Consider the following 14,267-nt stretch of genomic DNA (forward strand, 5'->3'; position numbering starts at 1 on the left):
TCACACATCTAGTAAATGATAGATCCAGAAGACATTCCAAGTCTGCCAGTAGGGATGCATTCTTGGGCATTCTCTGTACATAAATTTTTATTTATTGTTTCTCCCAAGCATCTTTAGTTTTCCAAGTTTTGCAGTTGAGGGTATTTTATATCATGTTTTGGGTCAACCCTATCCACCTCACAGTACCAGACCAATCCTTTCCCTGAAGGGATACTTCAAGGAGTAAAGGGGAAGGGCTCAATACCAAGTTGGTCTCTTTGCCTATCTTGCGGTGTGGGGCCAAGGGCTGATCCTTTTCTGTATTTCAGTTTCAGGGAGTATCCCGTCCAGCCGTTTAGCTCTGATGTAACAGCACCACAGCTTTGACCCCTTCCAGTCTTTCGGATGTTTAAAGCGCTTTCCCAATGCGGGTCCTTCTTTACATCTCTTGCCCTTCTAAGACCTCTAATTCTTTCTGCCCTTAACTTCTGAGGTTTCCCTGCATGGCTGACCCATCCTTGTGAATTTAGGGGGAATTCAGACCGTCTTGAATCTGCTACATTTCTTTGCTAACCAAAGTTCTGTCACCACACTTGTTCAATGTCTCAATCTCCATGCAACAATGACTCCCATTAACAAATAAACATATTCAAATTGTTCTGCTATCATTATTTTTTGGCTTATGACCATAGGGCTTCCTGGTATCCATCTTGTCCAAATTAAAGCCCATCTTTGGTTCAAGAATAATTATAGATGTAATTTACTGATCACTTTGCATACATTATCTCACATATTCACCAACATAACAGATAGATGTTATTACCATCTGTGTTCTAGAGAACAGGAAATTGAGATGTGGAATAGATTTGGCTCTCTGGAAGCAGGTATTGGGATAGATTAGCAGTCAATACCTGTGAAAGTAAGGAGGCAGAGCACGATTGTGCAGAGGCAGAAGTCAAACTATGATATAGGCCTGACATAACCTTGGCTGACAACCTGGAGCTCTGGGTCAAGTATTGCCCATCGGCATCCCATGGCAACCCCAGATGGCCAGCATGACAAAGCATGATCTTGGATTGGTGAGTCTCAACCTGACCGGTCACTAAAGAAGTTTACTACCTGGAAGCTATCTGCCAACTGCATTCTCCACAGCCAAGAGCAAATCTGTCCTTGAAGGGTCACCCAAGTGGTACAACTCTATGTCTACTACAGGTTAAGAATCCAGGAATTTATTAAAGATTCTACAGCTAATAAACAGCAATGATTTGGTAGCAAGTCTTTTGTGATGCAAAATCCATGTCTCTTAGCAATTCATACTTGGTTTCCAAATATCCATTCAAATCAGCTATCAGAATCACTTTGGGAGATTTCTTTAAAACAGGGATATGTGACCTCAATCCTGTGAGATTCTCATTCAATGGACCTAGATAGGATCCGGGAATCTCACCCAGTGCATAAAAAGTGCTCAGACTGATTCTAAAGTACAAGGATATTTGGAAACCATTGCTATCAAGAACACTGATGAGGGGGTGTCTGGGTAGCTCAGTGCGTTAAAGCCTCTCCCTTCGGCTTGGATTATGATCCCGGGGTCCTGAGATCCAGCCCCACATTGGGCTCTCTGCTCAGCAGGGAGCCTGTTCTCTCCTCTCTCTGCCTGCCTCTGCCTACTTGTGATCTCTGTCTGTCAAATAAATAAATAAAATCTTTAAAAAAAAAAAAAAAAGAACATTGATGAGGAGAGGACACCAAGCAGAAGAATGGAAAAAGTTTTAAATGCTGGACTACATTTGCGGCAGAAGTTATGAAATGTTAATTGGGATGCTAAAATTTTTAAAACCAAGATTCATCCCTTTGGGCTGATGTTATCTAATATCAGTAGTGAGCTCTCTCTAGGTTCCTGCATCTGTTTTGTGTTTGCTGTTTCTCTGACCACCGTCCCCCCAACCCCCGGCCGCCCCGATGTAAAAATATTGGAAAAAGTACAGCTGCTTCATGATTCATGAAAGCAACTGAATCTATAAGTGAACTAAAGAATTTTCCCTGTATGTAGCTCCTAAGATGCTTGGAAATGAATTTTAAGAAATCCACTTCTATTTTGCTTTTTGTCTTTCATGATAAAATTGGAGATAGATTCATGTTTTTAAAACTATTCCTAAAAAACAAAGGAATCACTTTTTTAAATGTAGTAAATTCTTTAAAAATGTAGTTGTAGATTCTTTAAGTTTACATGTTCTAATGAAAAAGTACAAATTTTTAATCAAACAGTACATGATTATAATGGGACAAGGTTCAGAAAAGAAAGGTAGTTGCTAGATGAGGTAGAAATTTAAAACAAAATTGACTTGCAGCTGAGCTAACAAACTTTGGAGCCAGGCTTCTTTCAAATATATATATATATATATATATATATATATATATATATATATATTTTTTTTTTTTTTTTTTTTTTTAATTAGAATGAAAACAGGAGTCAGATTCTGAGGGAAGGTTCTGTCTACGGCCTCTCAGGACTCCAGCTGTGGAGTAATAAAGAGCCAGTCATGCTGATAAAAGTAATTAAATAGATATCTTTAAAAATGCACTAGATGTTACATAAGGCTTTTTCCAAATTTTATCTCATTCACATCGGCTTTTTTATATGAAAAGAAATCCTTAAAATAGTAGATCAAAAGGTTTTATGCTGAAACAAGCTAAGTGTATATGACTTGTCTCTGATTTGGGACAAATAGCCTGAGATCCATGGCTACAGTTTATGACTTTTGACTTCTGGAACCATTTTAAATGGATAATGAGGCTTGCCTCAGCTGCCACAGGAAGTTTGCATTTCACCTTGAGCACGGGAAAGAAAGTTGTGTAAATGCTGGGTAAATATTTCACAGGATGTTTACTTGGTAAGTAATGGATGTTCTAAGACAGGTATAGTCACTCTGTGTTAAACTGTGGTGGTTGAAATACATGAATATTTCAGTTCCAACACTAAAGGCAAATACGGGGAGATTATAGCACTCATTCACTGAGCTTTTCTTTTTTATTCTTAATTCAATTTTACTTTTTCAGTGTTCCAAGATTCATTGTTTATGCACCAAACCCAGTGCTCCATGTAATACGTGCCCTCCATAATACCCACCACTAGGCTCACCCGAACCCCACACCCTCCCTTCCACTGAGCTCTTTAAAATCATTCATCTTGGGGCCTCCAACCATCACACAATGTCTGTCTGAATCAATAAATACAACGAAACTGTTTTTTTAAACTTAGGTACTTGAAACCATTGAAGTTTGGCCTTGGAAGAAAATTACCAGCCTCCAGGAGAAGCTGATTACAAAATCAGCTTTTGTCAATGACCACAGATGTCACAAATCTAGATTTCTCATTTGGAACCTCAAGTAGGTGAATTTAACTAGCTCTTATAATTAGAAGCACAGGGGCGCCTGGGTGGCTTAGCCAGTTAAGGGTCTGCTTCGGCTCAGGTCATGATCCCAGAGTCCCAGAATTGAACCCTAGGTTGGGCTTCCTGTTTGGCAGGGACTCTGCTTCTCCCTCTGCCCCTCACCCACTCATGTTCACTCTCTCTCACTCTTTCTCTCAAATAAATAAAATCTTATATATATGTGCAAGCATGCGTGCGTGCGTGTGTGTGTGTGTGTGTGTGTGTATACATATATACGTATGTATGTAGGTATATATGCATGTATAATTAGAAGCACAGCTAATTTTTACAAGTGGCCTTTGAGAAAACAGTCCCACCTTGAGCCTAGACTATCTGATCTTGAACTTTTCCATTTCTTCCTTTTGTTGCTTCTTTTCTGTTTCATCCATATAATAACCACATGAAGAATGTTGAAAATGAAAGTTTCCTTTAATTGATATTCAAGATCTCATTTAGCTCGGAACTTAGTTACTTAGAGGGAGAAATGTAGCTAATATTAACAATGGTCTTGTTCCATTGATATTTATCTACAGATTAGAGACACCTGCCCTTCCCTCATCTGTTGAGGAAGTGTTTCCTGTCACTCATATTCTCCATAACCTCAAATAAATCACTGGTATAATCACAATAAGCATTCTCATCTTGCCATGACATGGTGTTTAGGAAGAAAATATCTAAAACTTTCTACATAAAAGAAGTTTCATAGTCTGAAGCTATGAAAAGGGGGGGGAAAGGCATACTTACCATAGGTACTTTTTACCATGAATTCCCTGACCTTAATTTGATTAAAATCTCAACCTAAAGATTGCAACAATATAGATTTCTTTAGAGTTTGATTTTTCATGTTACTCAGCTTTGAATGAGAAAAACCTCAATGTGGGGCAAAAAGGGTGGTAAAGCGGAAGGAGAAGTTAGGGACTGAGCTGCTTTGCAGACCAGTATTTGAAAGTGAACAGCCGATTTGACAAGAAGCAAAAACCACAGAATAGAGTATCACATCGTCTTTCTGTTCACTTTTTTTCACAAACGATTCAGGTTCTTCCTACTATCTTCTGCCACCTCCTTGCTTTTCTCTACTTACTTCACAGATGTCTCTGAGGTAGGTAACCTGGTCCAATCCTGAAGAATTCAAGGGCAGAAAAGAAGTCTACTTGTGAAGTTTTCTTGTCCCTGGTATGCGCAGGAAATGAAGACATTGCCTGGCATGTTTGGAATTGGGAAATTGTGCCTGGTATTCGTCCTAATCCCACATCTGAGCATCTGGAGTATCAACGGTAAGGCACCAACATAGATAATCTCTTATTTTATTTCCCAGAGGTGGAGGGAATGTTTTCACTTGCGGTGTTAGTAGGATGTGTTCTTTTATGTCAAGCGGATAATGGTGGATGGAACCATGCAGTGAGATTTGCTCACTGAGCACATTCTAGAACATCAACCAAATAAGAACATGGTTTTCAAGTCATGACTTGGCTGATTTTCTTAAAAAAAAATGTTCTGATGGTAAGGAAAGAATTGGGTGGATGTTATAAATAAGGTACAAATGTATCACAACTTCTAGCAAAAATGCTCTGGATGCCATCCTGATGATTGAATAGCTTGGTTTTTTTTTTTGAGACAGAGGCAAGCAGAGTGCTGTCGTGTTCAGCTGGATGGGTGTTAGATAACTGGGGTTGTACCTGTCTCTGTGGCTACTACTGGGTAATGTCACCAAACAGAGTTGCCCTTTTTACCTCGGTAGGGTGTTTGCCTGGAGAACAACATGTAAGCAAATGCTCAAAGATCAAGAATCAGAGCATTCTGTCATTGTTCCTATTAGGCTGAAAGAGAATGGTTCCTACTTGGGTGTCATTTGGCATAGAAAACAGCTTGAGGTCTGCATGATATGTGGCCATCTCCACAAAGATTTTATGAGGACAAAAGAGCCATTACTTTCTTCTAGTAAATTCATTTGCTCCCGTACATGGACACAGGGGCCCATATATTGGAAAGGCTATATAGCAGAAGTTTCTGATTTTCTCAGGTCTGATTTCAAATCTCCTGCCTGCTTATCCCCACAAACATACATACTCTTATCAGTTAATGTGCTGTGGTTTTAATTCAGAAAATACAGTGACTGAAATCCTCCTGAATGTCATCGTAAATCCTGGAGCTGCTTGGTTTAGAACTTGTCTTCATGATGCTAGGATGGCACACAACTAGGTGCAGAATAAAAATTCCCAGGAACCTAAGCATTCTTTATGTGTGTGAGTAATTTGGTATGATGTTGGTGAGGTGCTTAGATGGCTGGCTGGATTTTTCATTTTCCATCAGACACCTAAAATCACACAGCCGTAACTGGAGTCATGTATTAAATAGAATTCATACCAGTTTGAAGAGCACATAAACTCTCCTGTGTGAAATGGAGGAAAAGAATATTCAGTGCTGGGATGCCTGGGTGGCTCAGTTGGTTAAGTGTCTGCCTTCAGATGAGGCCATGATCCCAGAATCCTGGGACTGAGCCCCATGTCAGTGTATGTGTGTGTGTGTGGGGGGGGGGGGCTTAGGACTGGGCTTGTTTACTGGCTCTGCCACTTACTGTGTGGCCTTGGTCATGTTCCTTATCCTCTCTTATCCTTAGTCTCCTCATTTGTAAGACAGAGATAATGATTGTACCTAAAATATGGGCCTGTGGTATAAATACAATAATATGAATGAAGTGCCAGGTATAACAGGTCCACATAATAAAAGCTGATAAATATTAATGGTGTTTTTGCCAATATTATTTTCACCAAGCACCCCCCACAAAATTTCGTTAGATGGGAAATAAGTGTTAATATTATCATTTAAAATACCTGAGCTTTTAAAGCTAAAAAAATGAATAAATAAAATACATAGCCCAATATATTTGACCCCAACTATAGAGAATCAAATTATTTGGAGAATGAAATGGAAAGCCTCAGACAAAGTGCCAACCAGGTCTACTGTAAAGCAGTTGGTAAATTGAAGCATAGCTTGCATTAAATTTAAGATATAAGTTGAGATAAATGTTTGGTGAGAATTGTTCTCCCAGACAGAGCTGATGACTCCATTCCCTAAAACCACATTAATTTTAACCTATTCATCTTGGGGATTTCCTGTGATTTACTAAATTACTGAATTCTTTACATTGGCCCAGTTTCAGATTCTTAAATTTTTATTTTTTTATTTTACAATTTAATTTTTCTTTAATTTTTATGGACTTCTTTCCTTCCACTTAAAAACAATGTGAAATCTGTGGGCCTCTTCCCAGGAATGAGGCTCCATCTATCATAAGGTTGGAAAAAATGTTATTTTCCCTATAAACTTCTTGTTTAAGGTCGTTCTTTGTAATAAAATTATGCTTGGTTGAATTTTGTGTTTCTCAGAAAAAAATTAGAGAGAACTCTGCCCCTTGGTATCTGACTGTGATTTTTATTTTATCCTGATGAAAGAATAAAGGTGTCAGCACCTTCCTTCCTGTACAGATGGGCAGATTATACTGGACAGACCTAGGTTGTAAGTGGAGATGCATCACCAGAGAGCAGGTCCCAGCTGCAAGTCTTTGGACCACTTGTTCAGTTGAGGATCAACCAAGGATTCCGTTCTTTAAGCAGGCAGGAGTATAGCAGTTAAGTGTCTGGGTACCACTTGGCACTAAATATGATCTGACATGAAGACAGTAGGAAATCTTTGACTGACCGCTACTTATTATGATTTAAAAAAACAAACAAACAAAAAAACTAATCTTATACCAGTGGCCACTTATGGTTTGGCTCCATCAAGAACACAGTAGTTCGGTCTGAGTCTCCATTTGGTTCTTGTATGTGTTCTGTTTCTTCTTCATTGTGATAATTCAGTATGGTCCATGGATCCATACCCCACATTCCACTTAGATTGTCCCTTCCCTGGGAACAAGCATAACTTGCATTAAATTAAAGATATAGGTTGAGATAAATGTTTGGTGAGAATTGTTCTCCCAGACAGAGCTGATGACTCCATTCCTTAAAACCACATTAATTTTAAACTATTCATCTTGGGGATTTCCTGTGATTTACTAAATTACTGAATTCTTTACATTGGCAATGTACATTGTACATTCTTTACATTTACATCTTTGGGTCAGAGAAGAAACAGGGCAGAAAGGGCACCCATCATTTTTTGAAGTTCCTGTTTGATAACACGTGTCTTTATCAGGCTTATTGCTATGGCTCTAGCCATTTGTTCCTATTGAAATGTGTACCTTGTGTGCTGGAGGTAGCACTCCTTCTTCTGCCAAATGCCTGTGTATTGTTATTACAAAAATGCCTGCCACAAAATAGGCATACCTTTTACATAAATGTCTAGGAAAATATTCCGGAGCTAAAGGACTTCCTGGATTAAGGCATGAAAAGATGAACCTGTGTGCTGATAAGAGCCTTGAATTGATTTTCCTAACCCTGAGAAGCTCTTTAATTAATTGTTGCTTCCTCTATCCCACTACCAAAATTTCCTCTGATGTCGTTTTGAAGTCAAATTCTGGTTATCTTGAGTAGCTGGGGCGTTCCTACTTAGTTTTCATTACTTGTGAGTTTCAACTTTAGAGTTCCAAATTGTGGAAGGAAAAATGTTCACAGGCATTCATAATCAGGTTGCCAAATTAAATCAATCTTTTACTGTGTTTCTTGGAAAGGTTAGGATCAGGAACTCGAGATCCAGACTGCCTGGATTACTGTCCCATCTCTGCCATTTACTGTGACTGTAACTTTCTGGTTCTGTTTACTCATCTAAACAATAGGGGACAACAATGACACTGATCTTATGGGGTTCCTATAGTAAGTGAACTAATTCTACACAACACTCAGAACACATTAATTTTAACCTTTATAGCTTGAGGATTTCCTATGATTTACTTGATGCATCATTAAGTGGTCTGTAACTTTAACTAATGTTTTTTTTTTCTTTTAGTCCAAAATTTAATTAGCTTGATAGTTTCCTTCAAGAAGGATTGGGAGGCTATCTCTCATTTGGGGTTGAGAAAAGTTCTCTATAAATAGCTCTTGATATCATTATCTACAACCATCCACAGTTACCAAGAAATAACAAGGCTTTGGTCATGTGACTTCAGTGATACTGTCTTTGTAAGCTGTTTGACAGAATATGCAGTTTGATTCACTTTTCTAATAGTCACCATTCCATTACCTCAAAATAAGCTCATTCTTATCCACCTATCCTTTCATGGTGATGGCCTCTGATTGACATGCTTACCTCTACGGAAGCAATTACCAAGCACCCATGCATGCATGTGCAGGGGTATCATTCTCGAATGCTCAGAATCTAAACTTATCTAATTTGAGGTACACTTTGAACAGAGTCCGGGAGAGTGTTGGGAACGGTGATCTGGGTCAGTCATAGGGAAACCCCGGGTTTAGCTGGTAGAGCTAACTTCTCTTTTTCTCCTTCCTGTTAGCCATATTTATCTTGTGAACACAACCTGGAACTCAAATATGTCATAAACATCTCATTGTCCAGAAGCCATTATAAGGCAGGCTGGGGCACTTAAGTCCTAGCTGGGTAGTTGTGGCCCTATTTAATGTTTTTCTACCGTTTAGAAGAGAAGAATTAATATTGGGGGACAATTGGCAGTTTCTGCTCACATGAATATTGTTTAGTATCTTTTCTGGCTTTGAAAACTCCGGTGAATCTCCGTGTGATCTCTGTGGTAGAGTGCATTAAGAAGGGGAGGAAGTACCTGGGAAAGAAGTAGAGGTGGACTTTCTCTGTGTCTTTACAGCAACACAGAACCTATGCTTACCCTGAGCAGCCCAAGTAACCACAAAATCACTGAAGGCAGAATTAGAAATCCTTATGTTGATTTCTGGTACGATGACAAAGGCTCTCTTTGATGCTACTGGCTATGGCTTCTAAGCTATGCTGTAGGCTTTTTCTGCGATGTTCTTCCAGAAGCCATTGTGGTCAGGATGGAGGCCTTAGCATTTCTGAACCACAGGGTCTTCCAGAAGCAGGCAGTCAAAGTCTTCTGGAGCTGTGGTCTAAATTATCAATATGAGTCATCGTTCTTTAGGGCTCACTAAACTGGCCCAAAACGTTTGCTATTCCACAGAATTGTAGAATTGGCTAACAAACACTCCACAAGATACTCATTCTCGTCGAATGAGGTGGGCAGAACTCTGCAGAAATGAAAACATGTGAATCCTTTGGCTGGACAGACAAAGTCAGTGACCAGTAGGATAGAACCATAAAGGGACATTTGTCACTTGGTAGAGATGTAATGGAGAAGTACTAAAAGAAATCTTGGAAAAGTATCCAAAGACAAAGGTATTTTACTTCCCACTTTTGATCAAGGCTGGCCTTGCTGGTTAGTATAATTCTTTTTTTTAACTTTTTAATTTTTATTATTATTATTATCTTTTTTTTTGAGGGGGTAGGGCAGAGAGAAAGAGAATCTTAAGCAGCTCCATGCCTAGTGCAAAGCCCAACACAGGGGTCAATCTCATGACCCTTAGATTATGACCTGATCCAAAATTGAGAGTCAGATACTTAACTGACTGAGCTATCCAGGCACCCTTTGTTAGTATAATTTTGTAAGATTCCACCTCTCATATATAAAAGTACAATTTTCTATGGGATAAACTGCCTTTTCTGTATCCATTATATTTGTTTGCCCAATCTATATGCCAGTTGTTATGCATCACTGATGATACTTGACTCAGCTAGGAATAACTGCTCAGAGCAGAGGCATTTGGGGCAGAACTTCTGGTTGCCATTTTGTCTCTGCCACCTGCAGGCTTTGCTCAACTACTGCGTCACTTCCTTAAATTCATCCTAAGAAAAAAGAATACCTGGTATTTTTTTATTGCCTATTACGAGCCAAGCATAATGCTAAGAACTCTTCCTATGTGTTCTCATTTATTTCCACAACTACCCTGGCATATAATTTCCTTTGGAGTTAGCCGGGCCTGGGCTCAAGTCCTGGTCCTAGCTCGGACTCCCACGAGCTGGTTGTCTCAGCAAGCGGCTTAGCTTCTCGAATACTTGGTTTCTCCATCTTAAAAACTAAGACGATAACTGTAAATACCTGATAAGATTTTAAGGATTAAAGGAAATGATGTATGTATGGTACCTAAGAGTAAAACACATAATAAGAACTCAAAGATGTTAGTTACGTCCCTATCTTCCTCCCGTCAGGAGGATCTAGGGGGTCTGCAGCACTTGATATTGTGAGGTATTATGTGCTTATGAGCAAGTGACAATGAATGTGAAGCTGTGATTCTGGAGGTGATCCCCCAAACGTGACTTGTGCCACCCATGTGCTGTCTGACCTGATGACTACTGATGTTCCCTGTGGGTCCTGTCTTTTAATATCTCAAGGAGAGGAAATGGCACAGGTCATTTGTAAGCTTTGCTGACTGTTAGACGAAGCTTTGAAAAATACTAAAATGACTATTTCAAGACAAAACAATTTAAGACTTATCCCAAACCAGACAAAACCAAGGGATGGCTTTAAAGTCTTACATTGCTCAATAAAACTATATTGAAAAGAGAGTCTTCAGATTTTCCCCCAAAGAGTCATATCACAGAATGAGAAATCCAAGCCCTAGAAGAAATTGCTTCAGTGTGCTAAATAAATACCACGTGAAAGCAAATTTAGAGAAAGTTTTCACATTCCAATATAGTGAGATTTTTAAGGAGGAAATGGTAATAGAAATGATTGTGAAAATTCTCTCAATTTTCTCATTTCTTGTTCTTTTAAGCAATGAGAATGAATTTGGATTCATACTATGTACATTCTTGTTGTGAAGTTAATTCCTTAATACTTTGCAGTCCCATTTTAGCTAAAGAAACTTTAAGTTAATGTGAGTCTCACTCTCTCTCTCCTTATCTCTTTGTGTGCATCTTTACATGTGTATGTTCAGACAGGAAAGAGATGCCTATCCCCTTCTAAAGACCAGTATCAGACAATATCCACAGAGAAGAAGAAAAACCTGAACAATTACTTCATCCATGTCTATGTCTTTGATCAGTGTTACACTGCATGCTGTTTGTCAGATATACGTTATTCTGAGGACTGAGGCTTTCAGTTTTCATTGTACCCCTGAGATCATGGCACTGGGTTTAGCGTAGCTTACCAATGGTCACTCTTTACAGGTATTCCTAGCACATCCAGGGTTATCTGACTTATGCAGCAGGTTTGTTTACCACAGAATTAAAGTGGTAAATTTAATCCACACTACATAAGGCATTCAATTAGTGGTATCTGTATGGCCACCAACTTCATCTCATGTCACCACATTTCTGATTTTCCGAGTCTATGCCAGCTAGCTTATGCTGAGAAGCGTGCCACATGGACTTTCTGATGCTGTGCATGTGATTCCTTGAGGTGTCCAGGAACCTTCCAGAACCTCTGATGTGTAATTCCATGCCTGCTGTTGCTGTACGTGAACTGGCCTTGATTTTGTTCAGCCCACTGCCTCAGGCAACCCCTGAACCCATACCAATTTGCAGGGGAACAGGCACTTACTTCCCTTCCCTGGGGGTCATCAGTTCTCCCCCATCGTCCACCACTCTGGCCCTCAAAATTACAGCAAATTGTACCACTGGATTCCTCAGGAGACTTATTTTCCTCCTAAGCTTGAAGACTTCCCTCCTTCTGTAGCCTCCTTACCATGTATCTAAGTTTGAGGGTTTTTTCCTGTGTCTGTCTATCACAGTATCTTCTGACAGAAGATAAAATCCTGCTTCACACCACAGAAAATGATTGATGTATTATATCTTTCATGATTTCAAAAATTATTGATACTTTTTTGTTTAACTCTGTCATAGCTCAAGTCAAGGTCTCACCTGTATTCATCACAGTCATCCACTTCTTTGAGTAAATGTAATCGGTTTCAACTTTCCATGCATGTGTAAGAATTTTTCAGTGGAGCAAGAGTGAATCTCAGTTGAGATTTTCCTCATGATAACAGTTATACTCAAGGCACATGGTCTTTAAAAATTAGAAATAATTGTACTTTGCATGGGATTCAGAATCACAAAGCTTTTTTTTTTTTTTTAAAAGAGCTAATAGGTTTCACAAATTAGATACCCTCCCTGGCTCCTGTTGGTATTGACACCTGCACCTTCTTAGCTGGAAGGTACTGGCCCGTGGAGTTTTTGTGGCTGGCATGCCTTTCTGATTGGCTGATCCAGGTATCTGGATGACCACAGAGTATCACTTGTTAAATATTTTGAATACCACCCATCAGTGGACATAAATCAGACCTTCCCACACTGTATACTTTTAAGGTCTAGTTTTTCTTTAGTGGTTATAACTTAACCACTATGGGGTATGTTGAGATGCATGCATTCTTCACCTCAGTGCCCTGTGGGCCATCTTTGTAATAGCTCAGATGTGTCTGCTCTGCTCCCTTAGTGCATAGAAAGCATTAGTCAGAGTTATGAACAGGAAATTTTTCTCTTCCTGAGCTCTCATGGTTCAGTCTCAGGCTACTCTGGGCCTTCTTCCTTTCATACTAAGCCCAGCTCCTCCTGCAGAGACAAGTACTATCTCATTGAGAAAGTCATGGACCTGGTAGAAAGACAGATGCATGAACACATATTTAATTATAAAGAAATGCTGCATGTCACACAGAGCAGCATGGGACCTTCACTGAGTGGGGGATGTCCAATGGACTTGGGTTGCTTGAGGATGGAGGCAGAGTGAGTTTACAAAAGGAAGTAAGGGCTAAGTTTCATTTGATGGAGTCTGGACATTTCCTGCAGGCATTGAACGGTCTCTGGAGGATTTAAGGTACAAAATCCTTCTGTTGGATTTTCATTTTGAGAATGCAAACTGTGATAGTGATATGAAGAATAAATGCGGTGGGGGGAGGGGAACAAGGCCAAGTTTGGAATGTAGAAGACTAGTTGGTGGGCTGTGATAATAATCCACATGGAACAAAATAAGACCCAAATTAAGGTAGTTTTATGGAAGCAAATTGGCAAGACATTTTGGATGCTGAATCAACTTAATTTGATGACTGATAGAAAGGGGTAGGAAAGAGGAAAGAAACCAAGAGGGCTCCTAGGTTCTGGCCACGTCATAGGTAGGTGATGGTATCATACTGTAATAATAGAAAGTGTACAAGATTTGCCCCAGGGTGGGTTTGGGCTTCCTCTTTGGAGCATTTCCTAACTGACCCAGCCAGAGGGCTCTCTTTCTCTTGGGAATCTGAAAGCTCTGAGGGATTGTATCTTGTTCAGGATTTAAAAAAAAAAAAAAAAAAATCCTGAAAGGAAAATTGAAGACCATTCCCCTTGCACTAGAAACTATCACATTACTAAGGAGTCAGAGGGCGATGTCCACGCCTCCAGGTCTGGGCAAGAAGGGGGTATATTATCACTACAGAATTTTAAAACAAATAAAGCTACTTTTAATTATCACCATGTACTAGGAATTCTGAAAAATATCAGTGATAATATAATAATAGTATTATTATATGTAATAATATAATAATAATATCCCCTCAAAAATATTTTTGGTCTAAATTCTAAATAATTACTGTAGGTACTCCTGAGTTTTAATGATATGTATGTACGTTTCCAATTAGCACATTTTTAGTACTTCCCCCTTGAAGAACATTGTATTCTACACGAAAGCTAACTCAGAGAACTTCCAGTTACAGAATTGGCTCTGGGCACGCACACAGATTCATGTGTTCATTTCACATGTTAATTTATAATGTCCAGCATCACCTGCACTTGCTCCAGGCTGTTTTGTCTCTGATCCCTATGCCCCTATGTATTCCTTCATTTCAACAGTAGATTTTAAATAAATAACAATACCACAGGGACTCTGGAGCCAAAGAAACAGAATGTGAGCCA

The 14,267-nt window shown here is 39.3% G+C and overlaps 1 protein-coding gene across 6 annotated transcripts in view; it reads left to right on the forward strand.

Annotated features, from left to right (window-relative positions):
• Positions 1 to 4,249: 4,249 nt before the first annotated feature.
• BTLA (B and T lymphocyte associated) overlaps positions 4,250 to 14,267 on the forward strand; it is a 28,451-nt gene continuing 18,433 nt past the window's right edge. For 2 of the 6 annotated variants that reach the window (XM_032348958.1, XM_032348967.1), the window contains exon 1: positions 4,250 to 4,684. In XM_032348958.1, coding sequence (XP_032204849.1) covers positions 4,597 to 4,684 — 88 coding nt within the window. In that variant the 5' untranslated portion in view covers positions 4,250 to 4,596. The remainder of the gene's footprint in view (positions 4,685 to 14,267) is intronic. The other 4 variants (XM_032348977.1, XM_032348996.1, XM_032348987.1 and 1 more) reach the window with 4 other exon arrangements.

The sequence above is a fragment of the Mustela erminea genome, chromosome 1 (assembly GCF_009829155.1).
Source record: "Mustela erminea isolate mMusErm1 chromosome 1, mMusErm1.Pri, whole genome shotgun sequence".
In the NCBI taxonomy this organism is placed as follows: Eukaryota; Metazoa; Chordata; class Mammalia; order Carnivora; family Mustelidae; genus Mustela; species Mustela erminea.